Raw genomic sequence first — 26227 nt, 5'->3', positions numbered from 1 at the left:
AAGGGATTTGTCTTTTTTGATCTAGAGTTTTCTCTACCTCAAGGCAGGTAGTTAACCTCCTGCAGGGAAATTCACAAGTTTTTCACAGACCTGAAGAGGTTGGGTTTTTGTTTTTTTTTTTAGCTAAGAGCAACTAGAGGGTTTTTTTGTCTATTTGCCTGGAGACAAAGGATTTTTCTGTAGGCTGAGAATAGCTATCAGAGAACATAGGTATCACATTACAGCACACACAAAATTTTACAAGCCAATTTTTTTTTTAAACTCTCGGCTGTAAAGTTAGTTAGTTATAAACAGAGAGGCTAAGATGGCAGAACCCAAGGCAGAAAGAGCCAAAGAGGCTGCCCACAGGAGAGAAATGGAGGTAAAGGAAAAAAAGAGTGGAAGCATGCACTGGAGATGGAGAAGGCAAAGGCTCAGCAGAATAACAATCCTTATCTAGGTACTGCTTCACATCCCAGGAAGTTCCCAACCTACAAGGCAGGCAATGATACCGAGGCCTTCTTAGAAAACTTTGAAAGGGCCTGCCTTGGGTACAGCATCTCTACAGACCAGTACATGGTAGAGCTGAGGCCGCGGCTCAGTGGACCTTTAGCAGAGGTGGCGGCTGAAATGCTTAAGGAACACATGAACAAGCATGAACTGTTTAAAAAGAAGGCGAGAGTCAGAATGGGGCTAAGACCTGAGCATTCCCGTCAGCAGTTCAGAGCCCTAAGGTGGAAACCAGACGTGTCATTTACCCAACATGCCTACCACATTGTGAAAAATTGGGATGCCTGGATATCAGGAGCAAGTGTTAAATCTCCAGAAGATTTGCCCTTCCTAATGCAAATGGAGCAGTTCTTAGAGGGTGTTCCGGAGGAAATAGAAAGGTACATCCTAGATGGGAAGCCCAAAACTGTAATCGAGGCGGGGGAGATTGGAGTCAAATGGGTGGAGGTGGCAGAAAAGAAAAAAAACTGGTTGCAGTTGGAGCAGATACCAGAAGGGACAACCTCAGACCACACCCTACTACCGGGACAGCCCAAGGCCCCAGCTACATACCAAGGAACCCTCTAGACACCTTATCGTCCTGCCACATTGTTCTCCAGCAACCCACCTCGCCCCAGTGACCCGTCAGCTGGACAATGTTTTAAATGTAACAAGCTGGGGCATGCAAAGGCAAACTGCTCCAAGAACCCCAACAGATTACAGTTCATTGCACCAGAATCACACCAGAGGTTCTCAGACCCAGATACCTCACAGATACCCTCAGAGCGGAGGGAAACTGTGAGTGCGGGCGAGAAGAAGGTCACTGCGTGGAGGGACACTGGAGCACAGGTGTTGGCTATCCATGCTTCTTTAGTGGACCTCAATTTAATCAACTCAGAGTGATGATCCAACCCTTCAAGTCCAACTCTTTCAATTTGCCTACTGCCAAGTTGCCAGTCCAGTACAAGGGCTGGTCAGGAACGTGGACTTTTGTAGTCTATAATTATCCCATCCCATGCTGTTGGGGGAAGAATTGGCCAATCATGTGAAGCTAGCCAAGAAGGTGGGAATGGTCACCCGCAGCCAGGCTAAGCAAGCTGTCATGCCTAGCTCTGTTCCAGAAACTTCTACCAGGACTGGTCAGAGGTAATGGAACCAGACCCCATGCCAACATCTGCAACAGCAGTAGTGGATCCAGTCCCAGAGGCCCAGACAGAGCCAGTCTCAGAACCGGAACCGGCGGAACAACCAGGATGAGAACCATTGCCAGCACTGAATCCAGTACTTGCAACCCCAACACCAGCTGGCCCCACCGAACATGCACTGGGAGCAGCAGATAACCCTACACAAGAGGCTCAGTCAGAGCCTGAACCCCAACGCAGTGCGCCAGCGGAAAGCGGTTCACAGTCAACAGAAACAGCCCCATCCCCTACATCGCTTCCAGAGGGACCAAGCCCAGATTCACAATCCAATGAGGAATTGATGTCTCCAGCCTCAAGGGAACAGTTCCAGATGGAACAGGAAGCAGATGAAAGCCTCCAAAGAGCTTGGACGGCGGCACGGAGCAACCCACCGCCTCTCAGCTCTTCTAATCGATCCAGGTTTGTTGTACAAAGAGGACTTTTATACAAGGAAACTCTTTCTGGTGGACACCAGGAAGACTGGCATCCTCAGAGACAGTTGGTAGTTCCAATTAAGTACTGGGTAAAGCTCTTGAGCTTAGCCCATGATCATCCTAGTGGCCATGCTGGGGTGAACAGGACCAAAGACCATTTGGGAAGGTCATTCCACTGGGAGGGAATAGGCAATGATGTTTCTACCTATGTCCGGTCTTGTGAGGTGTGCCAAAGAGTGGGAAAACCCCAAGACCAGGTCAAAGCCCCTCTCCAGCCACTCCCCATCATTGAAATTCCATTTCAGCGAGTAGCTGTGGATATTCTGGGTCCTTTTCCGAAAAAGGCACCAAGAGAAAAGCAGTACATACTGACTTTCATGGATTTTGCCACCCAATGGCTGGAAGCAGTAGCTCTAAGCAACACCAGGGCTAAAAGTGTGTGCCAGGCACTAACAGACATTTTTACCAGGGTAGGTTGGCCCTCCGACATCCTCACAGATGCAGGAACTAATTTCCTGGCAGGAACTATGGAACGCTTTTGGGAAGCTCATGGGGTAAATCACTTGGTTGCCACTCTTTACCACCATCAAACAAATAGGCATGGTGGAGAAGTTTAATGAAACTTTAGGGGCCATGATATGAAAATTCGTAAATGAAAACTCCAATGATTGGGACCTAGTGATGCAGCAGTTGCTCTTTGCTACAGAGCTGTACCACATCCCACTTAAGGGTTTTCACCATTTGAACTTGTATATCTCTGCAAAGTTAAGGGGCCATTACAGTTGGTGAAGCAGCAATGGGAGGGGTTTACACCTTCTCCAGGAACTAACATTTTGGACTTTGTAACCAACCTACAAAACACCCTCTGAACCTCTTTGACCCTTGCTAAAGAAAACCTACAGGATGCTCAAAAAGAGCAAAAAGCCTGGTATGATAAACATGCCAGAGAGTGTTCCTTCAAAGTAAGGGATCAGGTCATGATCTTAAAGACGCTCCAGGCCCATAAAATGGAAGCATCGTGGGAAGAGCCATTCACAGTCCAAGAGTGCCTGGGAGCTGTTAATTATCTTATAGCATTCCCCACCTCCAACCGAAAGCCTAAGGTGTACCATATTAATTCTCTAAAGCCCTTTTATTCCAGAGAATTAAAGGTTTGTCAGTTTACAGCCCAGGAGATGATGCTGAGTGGCCTGAAGGTGTTTACTACAAAGGGAAAAGCGATGGTGGAGTGGAAGAGGTGAACCTCTCCATGAGCCTTGGGCATATGCAGCGACAGCAGATCAAGGAGCTGTGCACTAGCTACGCACCAACGTTCTCAGTCACCCCAGGACTGACTGAACGGGAATACCACTCCATTGACACAGGTAATGCTCACCCAATCAAAGTCCAACCTTACCGGGTGTCTCCTCAAGCTAAAACTACTATAGAACAGGAGATCCAGGATATTCTACAGATAGGTGTAATCCGCCCCTCTGTCAGTGCATGGGCATCTCCAGTGGTTCTAATTCCCAAACCAGATGGGGAGATAAGTTATTGCATGGACTACTGTAAGCTAAATGCTGTAACTCGCCCAGACAACTATCCAATGCCACACACAGATGAACTATTGGAGAAACTGGGACGGGCCCAGTTCATCTCTACCTTGGACGTAACCAAGGGGTACTGGCAGGTACTGCTAGATAAATCCACCAAGGAAAGGTCAGCCTTCACCACACATGTCGGGCTTTATGAATTTAATGTGCTCCCTTTCGGGCTGCAGAATGAACCTACCACCTTCCAAAGACTTGTAGATGGTCTCCTAGCGGGATTAGGAGACTATGCTGTCACCTACCTTGACGATGTGGCCATATTTTCAGATTCCTGGGCAGAACACCTGGAACATCTACAAAAAGTCTTCGAGCGCATAAGGAAGGCAGGACTAACTGTTAAGGCTAAGAAGTGTCAAGTAGGCCTCAACAGAGTGACTTACCTTGGACACCAGGTGGGTCAAGGAATGATCAACCCCCTACAGGCTAGTGGATGCTATCTAAAAGTGGCCTGTCCCAAAGTCAAAGAAACAGGTCCAATCCTTCTTAGGCTTGGCTGGATATTACAGGTGATTTGTACTGCAATACAGCAAAATTGCCACCCCACTGACAGACCTAACCAAAAAGAAACAGCCAAATACTGTTCAATGGACTGAAGAGTGTCAGAAGGCCTTTAACCAGCTTAAAGTGACACTCGTGTCTGACCCTGAGCTAAGGGCCCCAGACTTTGACAAACCGTTCCTAGTAACCACAGATGCATCCGAGCGTGGTGTGGGAGCAGTTTTAATGCAGGAAGGACCGGATCGAGAATTCCATCCTGTTGTGTTTCTCAGCAAGAAGCTATCTGAGAGGGAAAGCAACTGGTCAGTCAGTGAAAAAGAATGTTACGCATTGTCTATGCTCTGGAAAAGCTATGCCCATATGTTTGGGAATTGTGTTTCCACCTGAAAACCGACCATGCTGCACTACAGTGGCTTCATACCACCACAGGAAATAACAAGAAACTCATTCTGTGGAGTTGAGCTCTCCAAGATTTTGATTTCAACATAGTGGCTGATGCACTCTCCTGTGAAAGTTTCCCAGAATCAACTGGTTAAAATCATCCTTGAGATGTGGAAAATATTGTTATTCTTTATACGCTTGATAGTATATTTAGAGGTGCATGTGTCTTATTAACTCTGTTTTCTCCTAGAGCTCCAGGAAGAAATCACAGCCAATATTTCACCCTAGCTGTGATTTGGGGTGTGTGTCATAAATATAAAGGGAATAGTAACCAGTTTTCTGTGTACAGAATTATAAAATCCCTCCCGGCCAGAGACAAAACCCTTTCACTTGTAAAGGGTTAAGATGCTAAGATAACGTCGCTGTCACCTGACCAAAATGACCAATGAGGAGACAAGTTACTTTCAAAGCTGGAAGGGGTCGGGGGAACAAAGGGTCTGTCTGTCTGTGTGATGCTTTTGCCGGGACCAGGTCAGGAATGCTCTTCAGAACTCCTTTAAGTTCGTAAGTAATCTAGCTAGAAATGCGTTAGATTTCCTTTTGTTTAAATGGCTGGTAAATAAGCTGTGCTGAATAGAATGTATATTCCTGTTTGTGTCTTTTTGTAACTTAAGGTTTTGCCTAGAGGGATTCTCTATGTTTTGAATATGATTACCCTGTAAGGTATTTACCATCCCAATTTTACAGAGGTGATTCTTTTACCACAGGATTCAAGGACAAGGCAAAGTTTGTACCTTGGGGAAGTTTTTAACCTAAGCTGGTCTTTCATGCAGGTCCCCACACCTGTACCCTAGAGTTCAGAGTGGGGAAGGAACCTTGACATACACTCTCGGGTAGCTCCTTCTCTCTCCTGTGTCCAAGTTCTCCCTGCTTCTTCCACCTACATACATTTCCCTAGATTCACACATCCTAGTTTGCCCTTCCATCCTACATTCCACATTTTTCTGTACATCGTATTCTCCAAGTTGAGTAGATCTAGTGCAACACATAGCTTTTGAAAATTTGTGTTTATGATTAATGGTCCTTTTGCTGTTATTTTCATAATGGAAAGTTTAACTGTCCAAAGGCCAGTGCATAAAATCTACATCTTCAGGACTCAAGAACTCAACAAATTGCCCTATTTTAAAATGGCTATGTTCTCAGTGGGACTGAGGACATAGGCTTATGCCCTCTTTCAAAATGGCCACCATTTCTCATTTTCAGTTTAAGGTATTCTCTATAGAAGATCCTCTGTTAGTTTCTGCTGAAAAAGAAACTTTCACTTAGGCAGAACAGATTAAAATCATCATTAATTCTAAAACACACCTTCATATGTAGTTTGAAGCTTGAAACATCTGCATTATTCTGTTAAGATTCATGTGTATATTTGTCAGTGCCAAATGTAAAGTAATAAATCTAGGAGTAAAGAATTGAGAGTAACAGGATGACAAACTGTATCTTGGAAAGCAGTGACTCTGAAAGGAATGTAAGGATTATGGTGGATAAGTAACTGAACATGAACTCTCATAACACTGCATGACAGGGATAACAGTCCTGCAAGTGGCACACTGCTTAAGGGTATTTTTTCATGACAAAATCCAAACTGACTAGCTAAAAATATCACTAACTCTACTAATGCTACCCAATTATGAGAACTACATATACTAAAGGTTTAAAGTTGGTTAACTGAAGGAAAAGCTACAGGGAGCTCCAACGCTGACCATTGGAAGCAAGAAGGAACTGAGAGGGACATGACAGGCACTCCTCTTTTATGTCTTCGGCTCAGCTCAGCTCATGACGAGACTGGAGGTAGGAGCAGGCAGCCTAGTGGCAAAGGCCTCTGACTTGAGTGCATTGGGTGCGCATACATTTCACTTCAGATGTATATGTGCACAGTTACTCAAAGGAATACAATTTTTTTTTTCTCCTCTCCAGGAGAGTTCAGATTTCCAAGCTTTTGTAACAAGCCCTGAGCCCTTGTGTTTCAAGCTCCACTTGATTTTTCTTCAAGAAAAAACATGACTTTGCCAAGTTTGAGCTGAATTGCTATAGCTTTATCAGAGTTATAGGAGACAGAGAAAGGAAATAATTTACAGTAGGAAAATGGGCCTGGGTTTTGACATCTGTGTACCTCCAGAAATAGTGCAACAATTTACCTTAATCATTAAAGCAGGAAAAAATCATCTTTGGGCTGAGACCAAGGATGGAAATTACCAGGTTGAAAGGAATATTTTGGAGATAATGTGAGAAACCAAAAAAACATTGCTCAACTTTAATTGTAGTGTTCACTATCCATTAATGCAATAATAAAGGATTAATTTTTAAGTGTACTTCTTGAAGTATCCCTGCCAAAAGCACAAAAGTGAAGATCATTCCATCATGGCTGTTACAAACTGACCCCTCCCTCACCATCTGCAAATACAATGATAAGTCTTTTCAGACTGAGGTGAGAACAAAATTGGTTTGGAAATTAAGTTCTAGCCCCTGGAGAGAAAAGAAGAGCCAGACACTGGAAACAGCTGTCTTATGTTTCAGGGATTAAAATGATGTTACAGTGTGAATATTTAGATATTTTTTTAGTATTTTTCTGAATAGTTTCTAGTTGTCAGCTAGGCTCTGGAGCAGAGCAATGAGTCTGTGGGTCTACTGTTGGTATTCCTGATAAAAACAGTAGAGACCTGTAGGCATGTCCGGCCTGGGGGTCATCACTCTCTGGCAAGCCAGATCACCTCACTACTTCTGTCAGGCGTGTCGGGGAATTAGCCTGCCTGAGCAAAGAGTTCAATAGCAAGGCGCAGGCCCTGGGTCAGGGCAGGGCAACAAACTGTCAGTAGCTCAGGGCCCTCAGGCAGGGGCTGAGCAAAGAGTTCAATAGCAAACCTGGGCTCCTGGCTCCAAATGGCCTGGGAGAGGGGGAGACTGCCACCTGCAAGATGGGTGGCAGGGGGGACGCAGACCCACCCACTCCACTGTGTCCCAGCCCGGGGCCCTAGCAGCAGCAGAAGACCCTCTGCTATGTCAGTGGGGTTCCTGGCTGCAAAACACTAACATTGGCTCTGGCAGTGTTACAGCCTGACTAGGGTCAGCTGCCCCCAGGGCTACTTCCTACCTCCCCCTCCAGAGGTACCTGGGTCCAGCTGGCTGGCATCCTCTAAGGGGTCACACACCATGGGCTCCTCGGGTAACTGGTGCTCAGTTGGCTTGGTGGCTCCTCAGGGTAACTGATGAATGGCAAGCTTGGCAGCATCTCTGGGCTCGGGCTAGCATCAGGCATTGGCTTATCTGGCCAATCCTCGGGTTGGCCACCAATTGCCATGGTCTCATGGCTGGGAGCTCCACCACATGCATCTGGCTTCTCCAGTGGCTGTGTTTCAACTGAGCTCTGGGATCAGGCTTTTATACTTCCGGTACTGTTCCTTGACCTTTGAGGGGCGGGTGCAGAGTTTTCTGGCTCCGCCCACTTTGGCGTCTAGAGAGGCTCGTCCCTCTCCAGGGCAGCGGGGAACCAGACTGCCTCACTACAAAACCAGACACCATAGTCTAATGAACTCTTCAGGAATTTCCACAAGGACATTGCTTTTTTAGCTCTGAAGAGAACCAAGTGCCCCCGTGCACAAAGTGGGTCACTGGCACAGCAGCCATTCTCAAGGAAGAGTTCTACCTATTTAGTCACCACTTATTGCCACATACAGAGTTAGGGCTTGTTTGCAAGACAACATTTACTGGCATAACCATATTCGATAATTATATGTCCGTAGTTATTATTTTCCAGCTCTCTGTGTGGAGACGTTTATGCTAAACTGGAGAGAGACCAGAATATCACTTTGAAAGCAGTATAAACTAATCTAGAAAAGGTTGTACGCACAGGGAGCTGCACAGTTATAACTATAGAGGTATAATTACACTACTATGGTTCTGTCAGTAAACTTCCCTGTGTGGACAGGCCTTCCATTAATCTCCCAGCCCCTGGATGACCACACCCAAATCTGCTTAATTTGTGAGATCTGACAAAACAGGCCAACATGGTATATATTTTTAGGATAATCGCTCTCAAATTGTAGCATGTAATTTATTAATGGGTATAAGAACTATGTTTACTTGGCATAGAGTTTTAGTTTACACAAGTAAATCTATTTGTAAACAAACATATTATTTACATTCCTCAAATATAATAAAATAGTTGGCAATGGGAATGAAAAACAATTTTCAAATTTCTAAAAGACAAGCTCATTCCATGTTAAACACTTCTATTTTAAAAAGAAAAGGAGGACTTGTGGCACCTTAGAGACTAACAAATTTATCTGAGCATAAGCTTTCGTGACCTACAGCTCACTTCATCGGACGCATTCAGTGGAAAATACAGTGGGGAGATTTATATACACAGAGAACATGAAACAATGGGTGTTACCATCACTCTCCTTACAGAGCCCCAGACTTAACTCTTTGCACCAGCCAGGAGACTGAAAACTATAGCTTTTTGCTTGGCCCTGACCAGCAGGGCCTGAGACAGACTACTGTTGCTTGCTGGAGAGAGATGGAGTGGCCTCCCTCCCCTCTGAAGAGTGAGGGATCACTACAGGTTAAAAGTTATTTAGTTAGTCATCTATTCTTGTTCTGAACTTTTCCCCTTACATAGTATCCTTACTTGTTGCTGGTTGCAACTTTTTCCTACCACAGTCTATCATTACTTCTGCTGTTGGAAGGTCAGGAGACCCTATTCAGAGACTGAAGTTTTCATAAATAAGACTTCTCTAAAAAAAATCAATTGCCAAAATACCATATACCAGAAGCAATATGACCTTCCCCACTAAAGATTTGCTGGGATTTTTCAAACTCTTATTTAACAATAGGAGCAGGATGCTTTAAGATACTATGACAATTATCTCTGTCTAATAAAATACTGCCTAATAACTCAGGAGGAAATCATTCTGTAAATAGAAGAGCATTCTGAGCAAAAATGAAGTCCTGGAGAATCATTAAAAAATGTATACAGAGGCATTATTATTTCAAAGATATGCTAAATTATCTTAGAGCAAGTTTTTTAGATGAATTGAAAACATTTTACAATTCTTGCCTCTTTCTGATCAGAAATTATCAGAGGATTTTGATTTCAAATTTATTTTGTCTAAATGATTCATTATTTTCTTCAAATATTTCTTGTAGTGTAGATTGTAAGCCATTTGTTGTGAAGTCAGCATTTGAAATTTGAATTGTAACCAATTCAAATCAATCAAGACATGAGTATATTTCTGTTCCCTGACTAGATGACAGGAACAAATAGAATCAGGTTTCTAGCACAATTAAATGTTTTTGAGTTCAAATTTCACACTCTGACTATTCTACATTATTTGCTTAAAAACATACAGAATAGAACTATTAGAATCAGGTTCCTAGTGAACATAATCAAACAAGCTCATGAGTTACTGAATATTCAGAATATTAACTACTCACTTAAAACTTATAGTTTCTGCAGACATTTCTGCCACGGAACACAACTAGAATATTCAGGAAAATGGGATATGGGCACAAACACAGTGAAAACTTGTTTAAAAATACAAGTTAACATTCACAAAAATTGTTTGTAGGATTCACCAAGATCCAGTTTACAGTATTTATTGTGAGATCAAATCAGATTCGAACAAAACCCCATAAAAACCACAAACCAGAAAACTCTGACCCCCTCAACATAAGGCTGCCAAACTACTGCACTGCTTGCACATTTAACTCCAGCGAATACTTATATATCTACTTTTGGCCAACTTGGACAAAATACCTTCATCACACAGCACCACAGCTACATAGTTACATTTCCTGTTAGGCTGGGCGGTACTTCACCAGAAAGGCACAACAGCTGAATACATAGAGTGAAATATTTGATCAAATATAGTTTACTTACTTTGGATGTCGAATGTCTGGTAGTGATCGTTCCAGGGCTATGCTGTTACTAACAAGTATGTTGAAGCCATTCTCCCTATAAGCAGAATCATCACGGTCTTCTTCTGTTAGAGGATACGGCTTTCCATGCTCACCTTTCCCTGTAACAAAATGAAATAGTTACCAGTCTCTATTATTTGACATCATAGAGAAGGTTCAAATTTGGTACAGTTGACAAGGATATAGTGAGGAGGAATGGAACAGGAATAATCATAGCAGAATATTAAAGAATAGGTAGTGGCATCCAAAGGAAGTGAGACTGGCTGATGAAAGAATAGCACTGAACAGAGAACAAATATTTAATGTTGTATGTAGATAAACACCACAGGGTGGCTGTAAAATAGAGGAGAATGAAGAATTCCAGAGAGCATTGGGCAAGTGATTAGTGAAGTGCCGCAGGCTGAGCACTTGATTATTGGAGCAGATCTCATAGATGTGTGGGAAAATACAGGTCTATGATGATTGTCATAGAGGACAAAGCTTTGGAACCAGAAATGAAGCTGATGCGGATATTTTAGCATTAGCCAAAGCTCATTGTTACCAATATGTACTTTGTATAGAGGGAGGAGTATATTTAATTTAATTATATAAAAAGCGACAGCAACAAGTCCCAGATCAATTATTTTCTAACAATAGGAAGAGATTTAAAAAAACAGGAGAAACTGTAAAGTGACCTTAGGAGAGTAGATTGCAGAACAACATAGATTGCTTGTAATGGATATAAAGATGAAAAGTCTAGTGGGGGGCAAAAGAAAAGTTGTCGAACAAAGGATAAAATGGCAGAGAAGCATGGCTAGAGAAGTTAGTCTGAGATTCAAGGATGAGGTCCTATGGAAGCTGCACAATGACCAAGTCAATTACTAAGATACCAACAAGGTATGGGGGAGAATATCCAAAACTTATTACAGAAAGTGCACAAGCTGCCTGTGGCCAAATTAAAGGAAAGAAATGTAATGAAAAGGAGATGTGGTGTAGAAGACATTGAAAAAGGAGGAAAGGTTTAAGTGATGGCAAAAAGTAAGACTGGTGGAAAGTTTATGAGGAATACAAGCTGGTAAGGAAAACAGCAAAAGCTGTTGTGAAAGCTAAAGATCAGGCATTTAAAATCTTACATGCAGGACTACCAATGAAGGGGAGGGGAAGAATATATAAACTAACCAAGATTAGGCACAGAAGCATAGAGGACTTTGGACCTCTAAAGATAAAAATGGAAGAGTACTGATGGAAGACAGCGAAACCATTAGGAGATAGAAGAGGTTTTATGAGAAACAGATCAATGAAGAGGAAGTGAAGAAACTGTTGAAGGAAATATGTGCAAGCAACAACCTCACATGATGGGAGGAAAAGCAATGGGATTGGACATGTACCAGCTGAGGCTTATAAAGCATTAGGTCATGAGGCAATGGTGGTAATGACAAACTCTCCATATTTGTAAGGATCAGCAGGACTTGAACCAGCTCTCAGAGCTGCCAGGCAACCAACATTTCCATTGACAGCTGTAACCTGGCCACTCCGTGACCCGCAATCCACAGAGGTTACGCACCACAGCAAGCTAACCTCTTGCGTGATCTAATTGACAGTTACCTTAGTGATCCCCAATTGAATCACTGATCCTCTATAAGACCATGCAGCATACCAGAAAGTGTCCAGGGAACAACACGGATCTCTAGCTAGCTGCCACAACTGCTTTGCTTCTCTGTTCTGAATTCCCAGTATCTGATATTGACCCTTAGCCTGCTTCCTAACTCTGTCTCTGGTTTGGACCCTCATCTTGACTTGGATACTTTCTATGTCCCTTGGCTTCAGTTCCTAGCTCCCAAGCCCCTGATACTAATCCTGTCTACCTTTGCTCAGAATCCTGACAGTACTGGAAAAATGCTGGATGAGTGGTGGAAGAGCACATTGGTCCCCATCTTCAAGCATAAAGGTGATGTACAAGAATGTAATAATTACTGACCCATCAAGCTAATGAGTCACATGATGAACTGTCTGGGAAAAATTATCAAGAAAAGACTTTGGATGGAATTGGAGGATTAAGTAAGTGACAGCCCATTTCGCTTTATGCCAGAAAGATCAACAATAGATGTAGTGTCTGCTCCCCAAATATTGCTGGAAAAGTACCAGGAGAAACACCTAGTTTTGGTGGATTTAGAGAAGACTTAGACAATGAAGGAACATACATTTACACTTGTAGAGTTAAGCACAGGAGTTTATTATGTACAGCACTGACTGAGTGCTACCTTGCTTATTAGGCTTAGACACAATTAATTAATTGATTACAATGGAATATATGGATTTTCCATGGGCAGGGGAAAGTGATGGGGTAGGCAGTTTTACACCCCCGGATAGGTTGAGCAGCAAGACAAGATAGCACAATAGCCAATGGTTAAAAAGATTACATAATGTTTTTGCCCATGGTTTTAAGTTAACAAGTTAACATTTAATTAGTACTTTAATAAAATGTATTAGTATAACATAAATATGTTGAATTTTCATTTGGGGTTTATAGGAATGAAGCAACTTTTTGATTGTTTAACAGGTACATTTTTAGGGGTTAAAGCAAAGAAACAGTGAAAGTATGACAAAGATTGAGTTTTTTTGTTTGTTTGTTTGTTTTAAGGCAGGCATTGTTTTTTGGGAAAGGGAGGTGGGAGGAGGCCATATTTTATACTGACATGTTTTAACCTTTTTATAAACTTAAACTTTTTTTTTTTACACAAAAGAAAGTAACACAATAGAACAAGGCTTTTTTGTTTTATTTGCAACTTTGCACAATTATTTAGTACTTAGCTTTAACATTTGGCAATTTGCTCACTAGGCTTATTTTAGCAAAGCAAGGTTATTTTTTGTGTATTTTGCGTTTTTTAGCTAATTACTATTTGCTAGGCCTTTGACCTTTTGACCAAACTTTGGGCCTGTTATAGAGCTGACACAATCCATATACCAGGTTGTTATGTAAACAGCACATGGATTTTAATCCTTCAGACAGGATTCCTAGAGAACTATTATAGTAAAGCATGAGGTCATGCAATCTGCCAGAGACACATGCTCAGACTATCATGGGCATGTACAAGGGTAGCACAACAGAAGCAAGAGGCAGCTGCAACTATAGTGAGTCATTTACAGAAAGGATAGGTCTACATGAAGGATCAGCCCGAAGCCCATTCCTATATGTGATTGTAAATGGGCACCAGGACACAGGAGATTAGTAGAGAGACTCCATGGAGCATGTGTTTTGCTAATGACATGCAGGAAGATAACTATAAACTGGAAAGGGACCTAGAACTATAGAGAGCTGCATTAGAAGAAAGAGCTGCTTACAAATTAGCCAAACAAACATAAAAGACAGAATACATGCAGTGCTTCATTGGAAGGGACTTATGAGAAGCCAGTAAAACTGGATGGTGTAGAGTTAAAGACTATGCAACACTTTAAATAGTTTATTTGACATCTGGCAATTTCCTGGACAAATCTATTGAATTACATTTAATTCCTTTTGGGTCCATTGTATTAAAAATGTAATTGTTTGTATGTTATTGTGAAATTGTGGTTATCAGCCTTTTGATGCTTCATACTGGGGAGAGGACCCATTGTCTGGCTCATTACGTATTCATGGTCTCTTCAAAGGTTCAGACTGGATTCTCTCGGAACCAACAGACAAAGAAAGAATTTTTGAACACATAGGCTGAGTTTAAGCTGACTCAGGGCCTTTGTTTTGATCAAGAAAATGGATAGGACCCATGGAAAATCCCAACCCTTAGGAAAGGCTTGGAATAACTGACTTCAGCCAGAGCCCTTATGGAGTTGGGGATGATCTCTGGCAAGCTTATTAACATGTGTGTAGGTTCTTTTATTGTTAATGTTTTCTTTGTAGTGCTTTTACATTAAGAATAAAGTATGCTTGTTTAGGAAGAACACTGTGGTAACTTATAACTGGGGCAACGACACTGTTTATGGTCTCTGAGGGGAGAAGCAAAGCAAGCCTGCTGGAATAACAGTGAAGTCAGGGAACTGTTGAGCCTGGAAATACCTGATCAGGGGGAAGAAACAGGTGGCTTTCCCCTTGTGAAGGCAAGTCTAGGGGCTGGAAGCCTGACAGTATGTGCCTTGCTGGACCACTAAGGGGAAATACAGGTACAGCTGCCCTGAACTTTGACACCTTGTTTCAGAGTTTAACCATAAGGGGAACGTGGATGCGAATGTTAGAAGCCACATGAAGAGTGGTTGGTGTAAATGGAGGGAGTTGATAGGAATTCTCTATGATAAAAATATGCCAAGTATCCTAAAGAGCAAATTGTATAAGATCATGATTAGGCCAAAGATCTGTGGGTCAGAACAAAGAGAAAAGAACTACTTCATATTGCTGAAATGAGAAGACTTAGGTAGAGTCTGAGTAAGATGAGAGCTAATAGGCTATGCAATAAAATGGTATGAGCCCTGATACAGGTAGCCCTGATCGCAGAAAAGCTCAGAGTATCCACTCAGATGGCCGGGTCATGAGACGATGAGATGTGGAATATGCCGGCCAGGGAGCACAAGGAGTAGCAGACACAGGGCAAAGACCATGAGGAAGACCTAGGAAAGGATGGTTTGAGATGATATGAAGAAGGATGGTGTCAGCTTGAAGATGCACTTAACAAAAATGCTTGGAGCTGAAGAACAAGAGCCACTAACCCTGATGAATGGGAAAAGGAGAAGGCAAGGATGAAAAGGATATAGGAGAGATGGATTCAAACTAGAGCCTCACACCTGAACACTTCTAAGGAAATTTATGATCTAGATATGCATGTTGATATAAACATCATGATTCAGGTCTAGTGCATATAATGGACTGAACATCAAATCAGAACTAATCTGAATTTCCCAAAAGTTCTGGGGTAGTTTAGATTAAGATCCAATTCTGGACCTTAACTTTAAAGCGTGTTTTCATGTCTTGTTTTCAAATTTATATTTAAACTTAGACGTTTCAAAAGCTTTTCACATTTTTTTCAACATTATTGTCCTTGAGATGGCCTACACTTAAATGATGGTGTCATTTAAAGTTGGTGGGAAAATTCAGACAGAATATTTTTTGCCAATTCATCTAAATAGAAATGTTTGATGGAGGCTGTTCGATTACAATGACTTTGCATTGGCTGGTTTCCTCCCAGATCACCTACTTTCCTCCGTTATAAGATCCCTTGTAGGAAAGAATAATTTCCTACAAGGGATGTTATAACGATCTTGCATTATATTGTTTAGTATGTACATGAGGGTAAATAGCTGCCCTCATTTGCACAGTTGTGCAGTACAACTTTGACTAATGGAAAGCCAAAAATTCTCCTCTACAACATAGACAAGGCAGCAAGAAAAGAAAAAAGTGAGCTATGCCTTTAAAAGACAGATGATCTAAGGTCTAGCTTGTCATTCCTCTGAACCTTGTGGGCCTGATCCTCTGTTTCCTCACACTTTCAGTAGTGTGGCATATCTCGCTATATTCCTTTTTTAAAAGGGGAAGGATATTTGGTCTTTGGCATTACAAGACAGTCACAAAGTGTGATAAGGTGTACTAGTCAGAAAATACTGATTTTTCTCTCCTGCCCTTGAGAAGAATATAACTTGATATATTTCAAATGCTTCTTTCAAATCTGTATTGTCGACTCAAAAGAAAGTTTTATATTTCTGGAAACTTAATTTATACTTTTTATTATATTAGGAGAATAGTAAAGGATTGTACATTTTTATTTAAAATCAAAGATCTTTTGGCCAAATGCATAAAAAGTTCCGTTAAGTTCCACAAAATTCTAGTATTCATATCCATAATTCTACAGAGAGGTAGAGTGAGTGAGAGCTAGATTTGCCGACAATGTGAAGATAGCCTCCAAATAAACTGCATTAGGAATTTCTTCACACAGTACTACCACCAAACTTTTTTTAAAAATATTCCTTAAATCCAGTGCCACTGATTCTAAATTTTAAGCTTAATCTTGTAAACACTTATGCATGTGCTTAACTTTACACAAGGGTTCACCAAAATTTTTCTAAGGAGAGGGCCTGTGGAGAGGAGCCATCTGCAGCTGGGCACTTGCTCCGGGGTAAAGACAGTAGGGCACAGAGTGACCTGTGCGCACAGCATAACTGGGCACATAGCTTGCAGAGGGCAGAGCCTGTCACAGGCAGGTTTGCAGTGCTGGAATGTGCCAAGACAAGGCTCTGAATGCCATGGAAGGTGGAGCGCAAAAAGCACAGTGGGAGGTACAGTGCAGCCCAATCAACTCCCAGCACTTCTGCTCCCTATGGAAAGCGCCAGAATCTGGGCTGCCCAGGACAGGGGGCTCGGGGAAGTGCTGCTCCCCTCCCAGCCCACAGCTCCACGACTCGGGCAGCAGCTCCCCAGCCTGTTACCTCCTGTGCAGCTGTCTTGCACTTCTGTTTCAGGCAAGGTTAGGAGTGGAGAGGGCAGCTGCTGGGTCTCTGCTCAGAGCTGGCCAAGGCGGGCAGGCCTAAGTCTCCCTTGCTGTGCCCCAATTTTACACTAGTAGTCCTAATGAACATAAGCATCATTTTTTTGCAGGATCGGGGCCTTCTATATTAAATTGTTCACCACCAGTTTCTTATATGTCCATCTCAGCCCTTTTGATATCTACACAGCACAAACTATCTCTGAGACCCTCACCAGGTTTTAAAGCCCAGGCTCCCACCCATGCAGCAACATCCACACTGTTATTTTTAGCTCCATAGTGTGTTTCCAAGTCAGTTGACCCTGTTTCTGAGACTCGTTGCTGCTAGTGGTGTGTGTGCACGCGTGCACACAATGCCGACTTTCCCAGACTCTTTCTGTTAACTTCAGTGGGCTTGTTGGCTTTGAATCAGCCCCAAAGGGTGAGAGAACCCAGGCTAATTACTCTTTCTGAGCCACATAGCTTTCTCTAAATCTCTCACTTCTCACTCATTCCTGATACTTCCAGGCTGTAGCCAGTTTTTAGAGGGGAAATTCTTGAACCTTTAAGGGAAAATATATTTAGTATGGTGACAGCAGTTAATGTTGCCAGCTCAATCTCTTTGCATTGGCACCAAATACTTAACTTTGCAAGTAAAAATGTGAGGTGCCCTAAGTATTTTCATTATTTACTCTGGCTTCATTTGTAATGGTGCCGATAAATGATTATTTCAGGTTTGGAGATTACTGACATTTAAAGGTTTTGTTATTCATGGTTAACTTATTTCTATTCAAAAGGAAAATATTAAAATCCCTAAAGCTAATATGGACACACAATCCCTGAAATTATGATTCTACGCGAATCTTCATGAAATTCACACAAAATAGCTGTGAGATGAGTAATCATAACAAAAACTGCTAATTTATTGATTACAGTACCCAGCTTTACAGAGCACTAGTCAAAGTCTACCCGTGGATTTATATTAGATCTGAATGATAAAAAATAGCTATATGTTGTCATATTTTAGTCCAACGAGGCATTATATTGTGGTCAATGTGTATAAATCTCTCAGCATGTATCCCAAGTAGACCCCAGCAGTTTTTATTTGGTTGTAATAATTCACAATTTGGAAAGTACTACTGAGGAAATCCCAGAACAGACAGCTTCTATAATTAAACTAGACAGTTCACACATCCTTTTCACTAATTAATGTCCCTTATAATCCCACTGCTTGCTCTCTTTCAAGTCAGATTTTTTTTTCTTTAAAGGAGACTATTTCCTCTGAAGTTTCCTCTAACTAGGAGAGAGAGACAGTTCACAAGACATTGTACCTTTCCTGAAAGACCAGTCACAAAGGGTGATGAATCATTCTTCTACCAAGGAAGTGTCAGCTATTGTACTTCGAGGGGGGGAGCTCTATAAGGATATAAGGGATGGGATCCTCCCCAATCCTTTGCCTTTGTAGCTCTGTTCCAATGTATAGTTTGAAATAGCAACAATTTCTGTTCCCTATATACTTTGTGGTGGTTATGGGGCATGAGAACAGTACAAAGAGATCACTTTAGCTGGGCATCCTAGTTAGTGTAAATCAGCATTGTCAACCCCACATTTTCAAAGTCATGAGTCAGAGCTGCAAAACTCAAAGAAATTGGCTTGAAAATCATGAGCTGTTAGAAACAAGTTTTGTTTTTTTTATTTGTTTTTTAGTTTTCAAGCCTTTGGGGTTCACATTTTCAAGATTCCCTCTGCCACCATCGGAGCTAGAAAGTTAGTTTATTAAAGAACCATGAAAGCTGAAATTCTCAGATGTTGACAGATTCGTGATAAAATGGCAACACTTGATATAAGAGTATAGTATAGAGCAGCAGTGGCCCACTCCTTGATCTTCCCCCAATTCCTCTCTATTGAAATATTTGGGGGATATTTTTAGTAGCTTTGCTCATTGCTAGCACAAAGCTTCCATGACACAGAATGCCTATTACAAGCCCTTCGTTGTAGGGCTTTGGAAGTGTGAATGTCATCCTCTGGACCAAAGACACTTGAAAAAAATACTTCTGAGTTCCATCCTTTGATGTACGCAACAGTCAGAAAGCTGTAAAAAGTAAACTTTTGAGGGCTTCAGTGACATTACATGGTGCATTTACAAAAAGTGTAAACTTTTTAAAAATTAGGTTCTAAATTAGATAGTAGAATTCAAAGGTGAAAAAGTTAACATTGTCTTTATCTCAATTCTAGACCTGAACTCAAGGCAGCATAGGAACAGCAATTTTTTTTTTAAAAAAAGAGAACAAACAAACAAACATTGATTTGAAATTTGATATTTTTCTTCCTTTAGTTTCAAACCTAGAGCCCTTTCCTACATAATTTATACCTCTATTTCCCTCTTGGGTAGGGTTCAGTTACATTTTCTCTGATACAAGCTGTGGCAGAGAAAATATATAGCTGCTCTGAGACACAGCACAGCTTTCCTTTTAAATGCTGTAGTGCTACTCTGGTTTCACATGTTGTTTGGTTTAAGTGAATGTATTTCAGTCAATGAATTGCTTATGAAATATTTGCCATGATGACAACTTCAAATATTCACTATTCATGATGTCATATGTTATAGGTCACATAAGTCAGTGTCATATTTCTACTCCCAAACACAACTTTGGGGACAGATACATTAACACCTTCAGTGGAATTACATATCCACACAAGTATCTACAACTCTTTCACTTTTCACAAGCTTTCTTGGGAAAAAAACCTCTCATATAGATGCCAAGAAAAAGTACAAGAGGTTCATTCATACCACAAAGTTTGGCTCACCATCTCTATCACTGTCATTTTATCAAAAGATCAGGGATGTTCAGATTCAGTACAACAATTCATGGCCATCTCCCCTAATTACTGAAATTCTAGAATTTTATTCCATAAATTAGTTGTTCACCTGCAGCAAAAATGATGGCTACTGATCAAGAAGAAAGTCATTAATAAACCCTATCACTGCATGGAACAGAAAGTGGTGCAGGACTGCAATCTTGACATGTTTCTAGGACACAGCCCAGATATAAAGACTCAACCATTGTTTATTTATTATTTTTTAGATCAGACTTCTCAATTCACTACTCAGGTCTAAACAATCTGAAAATAGAATTTTCTTATTCCCTATCACACAAGGGGTTTTATATTTCCTAAAATAGTGTAATTTTTTTTTGGAATATGGCATTTCTATGTTAGTTAGCAGAATGCTATTGTAAGTATATAAATGCACATGGAACTTAGAATAATAAATACTTTCTAAAAGCCACCAAAACCCTCAGATAATCTGATTGTAAAAGAGAAGGTGTGAGGTTACAGAAATTCTCTAGAAGTCTGCTTTTATCAGAGTGGCACATATACAACGGGGCTGATGTCTCCTTGGAATGGACATGTATTCCAGGGGTTTGAGCTTTTACGCTCAGTTTGTGATGCTAGTAGCCAGAAGTGCCTGAACCAAAACATCTGCATATGATGAAGATGTCAGATACAGCAAAGAGAGGGAAGGCTTTCTTGCACACTAAGACAGCATGAAAGGGGATTGTGTGAGACAAGAAAAGGAACATTATTCTCGGCAGTAAGTACAAATGCACAATGCTGTAAAAATGGCACAGTATCAGCCAGAATGACACAGTTGCCAGATATGCCAATTATTAAGAGAACAAGAGCAAATCAAACTGTACATTTAAAAAGGAGCAGTTCTGTGCAACTTTAATGTGCACTGGATAAAAGTACTGTTGATTAAAAAACACTGACAGGTTTTGTATTTTAAATTTGATGTTATTTATGTTTCCATAGACACAGCAGAAAACATTGGCTTTGCTACTGAAAATAATCAAGGTTCATCAACTGCAAACTTGGCATTCTAGCACATGGGCTAATAGAAGCTAAATGGATAAGGGATATAATCCACTCAATCTCCTAGACTATATACAAACCTCATTGTTTTCTTATATTCCATCTACTGCTACAATATTCACTTACACTGTATATCCAGTTCACTGCACACCAAACCCAGGACTTGATTCACTGAAGCACTTCACCACATGCATGTGTCCCATTCACTAAGGGCAAGTGATTGTATTCTATGATGAGATAACTGGGTCTGTGGATATGGGGAAAGTGGTGGATGTCATATAACTTGACTTTAGCAAAACTTTTGATACGGTTTCCCATAGTATTCTTGCCAGAAAGTTAAAACCGTTAAAAAATGGATTGGCTGAAGTGACTATAAGGTAGCTAGAAAGCTGGGTAGATTGTTGGGCTCAATGGGTAGTGACCAATGGCTTGATGTCTACTTGGGAGCTCGTATCAAGTGAAGTGCCCCAGGGGTCTCTCCTGGGGTTGGTTTTGTTCAACATCTTCATTAATGAGCTGGATTATGGGATGGATTACACCCTCAGCAAGTTTGCAGAGGACACTAAGCTGTGAGGAGAGGTAGATACGCTGGAGGGTAGGGATAGGGTCCAGAGTGACCTAGACATATTGGAGGATTGGGCTAAAAGAAATCTGATGAGGTTCAACAAGGACAAGTGCAGGGTCCTGCACTAAGGATGGAAGAATCCCATGCACTGCTACAGGCTGGGGACCAGCTGGCTAAGCAGCAGTTCTGCAGAAAAGGATCCGGGGATTACAGTGGATGAGAAGATGGATATGAGTCAACAGTGTGCCCTAGTAGCCAAGAAGGTTAATAGCATATTGGGCTGCATTAGCAGAAGCATTGTCAGGAGATCGAGGAAAGTGATTATTCCCCTCTATTTGGCACTGGTGAGGCCTCATCTGGAGTACTGCGTCCCGTTTTGGGCCCCCCGCTAAAGAAAGGGTGTGCACAAATTGGAGAGAGTCCAGCAGAGGGCAATGAACATGATTAGGGGGCTGAGGCACATGACTTATGAGGAGAGGCTGGGGGAAGTTGTCTTATTTAGTCTGCAGAAGAGGCCTTCAACTACCTGAAGCGGGGTTCCAAAGACAATGGAACTAGGCTGTTCTCAGTGGTGGCAGATGACAGAACAAGGAGCAATGGTCTCAAGTTGCAGTGGGGGAGGTCTAGATTGGATATTAGGAAAAACTATTTCACTAGGAGGGTGGTGGAGCACTTGAATTGGTTACCAAGGGAAATGGTGGAATCTCCATCCATAGAGGTTTTTAAGGCCCGGCTTCACAAAGCCTTCCCTGGGATGATTTAGTTGAGGTTTGTCCTGCTTTGAGCAGTGGGTTGGACTAAATGACATCCTGAGGTCTCTTCCAACTCTAATGTTCTATGATTGTATGACTTCAAGAGGACTTAAGCATGTGCTTCAATTTAATCACATGCCTCAGTACTTTGCTGAACAGGGCTGAGGTTATTATGTGTTGAAGTGCTTTACTAAATCCATGTCTTAATGAATGTGTGCTTTCATTAAATCACTTATTCCCGTTGTTTCGTGGTACTTTTAGAAAAATTCTTAAAACACACAAAATATGAGAAAGATGGGGTATAAACCAAACCATAGCTAAGCATACTGCTTAACTGATTACCCATCCTGCCTTTTTAAGGTTCTCTTAATTTTGATTGCTTACCTAAAGATAAAAGCCTTAAGAGTTTAACTTTATAGTGTTTTATTAACTATTCTTATAAACAGCAAATAATAGTATCGGATGCAAGATGGCAAAAATAATATTGGACTATGATTTTGATAAACTAGAAAACTGGTCAATACATTAGCCATCCATGTTTTCAGAATCAAACATCACAACCACAATAGACAGTAACACTTATGTTCAATCACTGTCTTGGGAAGGTGACCTTGTTTATACTTTTGACTAAGAGTCCTTTAGAATAGGGCCTCACTTGTGCCAAGTGGTTATCAACTCCAGTGCTGCTATCACAGAAGGAGGACAATCCAAAGCTAAAGCATAAGACAATTTGGTGAATTATTTACATGCCAGTTCATCAAGGTCTCCTTCTGAGGGAATGTATATTAGCTGATCCTTTTAGCCTATTTCCCCACAAATTATATTTGCCCCAGGGTTTGTTAGATAGTTAAGGATTTTAATCAAACTTACATTTTTATGACAAACTACATAGACTGGGTGCAGGTAAAAGAGGCTTGCACACTTGGTCTCATTTTAGGTCTGTATATACCTAGAACTTGAAAGGCTTTATGAAACCCTTAACTAGGGAGACACATGCAGTGTTCCACAGCCTTACTTAACAACAATAAATTGTTCAGTTTCAAAGTCACATTACAACCACGATGATGGGAACCTGTTACAAAACACCACACACTATAACTCTGACAATCTTTGAAGTACATACACAAAGATTTACACTTCCTTACTACTTAGGTACCCAGTTTCAGGAAGTGGTCAATTGACTGACTTTGGTCTTTACACAAGGGAAAGCATGTGTGCTACTCTACTCAGCCCTCACTCCATTACTGTTCACAGCAGGAATGGACACAGCAAACGTAGGTGGATCAAAGGATGGACACAACTATAATCTTTTCTCTGTGAGCTAGTGGGCAAACCAAATTGCTGGAAAATAGAAAGAGACAGTTAAATCATGTGTCTACAGGAGCTGGGTACTTAATATCACCAGGTTGATTCCCAGGACCAGAGTCATCTCCATTCCAGGAATCTATGGTTTGAGAAAGTGATATGCTGAAGAAGAAAATCATTTCTGCTGGGTAGTCCAAATTGGGTTCTCTTCTTGGTCCATACCAGCATCTCCAGTCAGATAGTGACCCATATTGATGCCAAAAATTCAAAGTGTCCAGCCAAAATGAGAGTTGTCCTCTCACCAGAGAACAAGGCATGCCTTTTGAGTTCTTGCAATTAGGGCTGAAATTTTCCAGTCTCTTGGTGTATATCAGCTTGTGCAAGGCCATTTAGGCCACAGCTGTTCATACAACTATCTTGAGACATACATTGAACACTGGCTGATTTGCTCCAAAAGCAATTTACTTCTGCAAGTCACTTTCTGTGGGCCTCTCTATAGTGCATCCCTTGGCCAGCTTTGCACACCATGCTTACTCAAGTTGCCACTCTGCCAGCTGCTGAAATCAGCAGTTTAAAATTCATGTAGTTTATACAAAGTCTCTCCACATTTTGATACCCTCTAAACTTGTTTTAACAGTTCATTGTACAGCACAAAGTCAAGAATTGTTCTCCAGCAGGCCAGACCAGCTGTGTAAGTCTTTCATTTCAATTCTCCTTGCTTTAACAACGGTTGTGGATTTTTGGTATGTATGCCTAAGCTGTGTCTTTTCCTTGTTGATCAATTACATTTTTGATATTTGTACTCTGTGATCAAGTATCCTTATTGCATTGATGGGTTTGGGACTGTCACCTGATGTACTGAAATTACCTCTGAGTCCATTTTCCCTGCCAGCTTGGGACTCCAGAACCCTGCCAAGTTGAGCCAGACACACTAGCCTGCTGAAACATAGACTCAGGGTCTGGACCATGCCCCCTAAGCTACAGGCTTTAAGTGAAAACAGCTCAGCAGGTTACTTGTCTCCAGAACCCAGATATCCAGTTCCCAATTGGATCCAAACCCCAAATAAATCTGTTTTACTCTGTATAAAGCTTATAAAGGATAAATTCATAAATTGTTCACCCTCTATAACAGATATTCACAGGGATATCCACAGCTGTTTGCCCCCCCCCCCCGGTATTAATAACTTACTCTGGGTTTATTAATAAACAAAAGTGATTTTATTAAGTATAAAAAGTAGGATTTAAGTGGTTTCAAGTAATAACAGACAGAACAAAGTAAGTCATCAAGCAAAATAAAGCAAAAACATGCAAGTCTAAGCCTAATACATTAAGAAACTGATTACAGGTAATATCTCACCCTCAGAGATGTTCCAATAAGCTTCTTTCACAGACTAGACTCCTTCCTAATCTGGGCCCAATCCTTTCCCCGGTACAGTCCTTTTTAATCCAAGAGACATTTTAGGTGATAAGCAGGGGTTTTCTCATGACTGGCTGCCTCTTTGTCCTGGTCTACCCCCTTTTATAGCTTTGGCACAAGGCGGGAATCTTTTGTCTCTCTGGGTCCCCACCTCTCCTTCTAAATGGAAAAGTACCAGATTTAAGATGGATTTCATCATCAGGTGACATGGTCACATGTCATTGTAAGACCCCTAATCTCCATTCCCCATGGGCTGGCCCACACGTACACAGGAAGGCTTACAAGTAACTAAGGCCATTTACTATTGATTGTTTCTGGAGCACCCTTAATGGCCTCCACTTAATATGTTTAAATCAGTGATATAAGTTTATATCTTATTCTCCTAACTCCAGACATAGAAATAATACATGCAAACAAATAGGATGAACACACACAGTAGATTATAAGCTTCGTAATGTTACCTTACAAGAGACCTTTTGCATAAAGCATATTCCAGTTACATCATATTCACATTCATAAGCATGTTTTCATAAAGCATATGAAGTGCAACATCACATACTATTTGCTTCCTGTCTCTTTTAATTACTGTCTTTCAGCATAGGTGAATTTCACTAACTTAACAGAACAAGCGTGCTTGATTCCAAATATTAGCCTTAGTTCTTCACTTCCAACACTAAACTGAAATAAATTAATATGAACCACTTCTTTCCTTAACAGGATTGCCCAGGTTAAACCCTGTCATTAAAGTTTACAATATTTTGCCCAAAGCTGTATCACTTCCCTTTTACACATTTAATCACAATAGGCATTCTAATTCCCTGTTTTTCTCATTATTGTATCTGGCACGTAATACCTTATATTGATATCTATATTTTAATTCATTCATTCACAAACATGGAAGAGAGGGAAGTCTCTTCAGCTGCAAGAGCAGCACACTCTGGTGAAAGGCTGAAAACTATTTGGAAAGTTTGAAGAAGCCTTGCCGTTAGACTTTTTTAATATTATTCTTACAGTCCTCAGCCCTGTCCTTTCTTAAAAGCCTTGATGTCCAGGCAATTCTTAAATAGTAATCAATCATAATTTTGGGGTCCCTAGTCATTACAAAAAACAAATGCAAAAAAATCCAGAAGTCCAAATGAAGAGCCCAGTCCAAACCATCCAAGCTAGATAACATTCCAGAATAACCAACTACAATACCAGACACATGCTGCCTAAACCTACTGCCTAACCAAAAGTTAGAAAACAGGTGATCCTTGTAGCATGCAAAACTGGAATAACAAAAAGTCCTTAACTTCAATGGACCAAAGCAGCAAGCAAGTTCCAGAGCTGAGGACCTCTCACCGAGAATGGTCTGCCACTATTCCCTCTT

The 26227-nt window shown here is 41.2% G+C and overlaps 1 protein-coding gene across 5 annotated transcripts in view; it reads right to left on the bottom strand.

Annotated features, from left to right (window-relative positions):
• GALNTL6 (polypeptide N-acetylgalactosaminyltransferase like 6) overlaps nucleotides 1-26227 on the bottom strand; it is a 934158-nt gene that overhangs the window by 499455 nt on the left and 408476 nt on the right. For all 5 annotated transcript variants that reach the window (XM_038398387.2, XM_043513416.1, XM_038398385.2 and 2 more), the window contains exon 4: nucleotides 10487-10625. In XM_038398387.2, coding sequence (XP_038254315.1) covers nucleotides 10487-10625 — 139 coding nt within the window. The remainder of the gene's footprint in view (nucleotides 1-10486; nucleotides 10626-26227) is intronic.

Source organism: Dermochelys coriacea, chromosome 4, assembly GCF_009764565.3.
Source record: "Dermochelys coriacea isolate rDerCor1 chromosome 4, rDerCor1.pri.v4, whole genome shotgun sequence".
Classification (NCBI taxonomy): domain Eukaryota; kingdom Metazoa; phylum Chordata; order Testudines; family Dermochelyidae; genus Dermochelys; species Dermochelys coriacea.
This window is presented reverse-complemented; position numbering and strand designations above follow the sequence as displayed.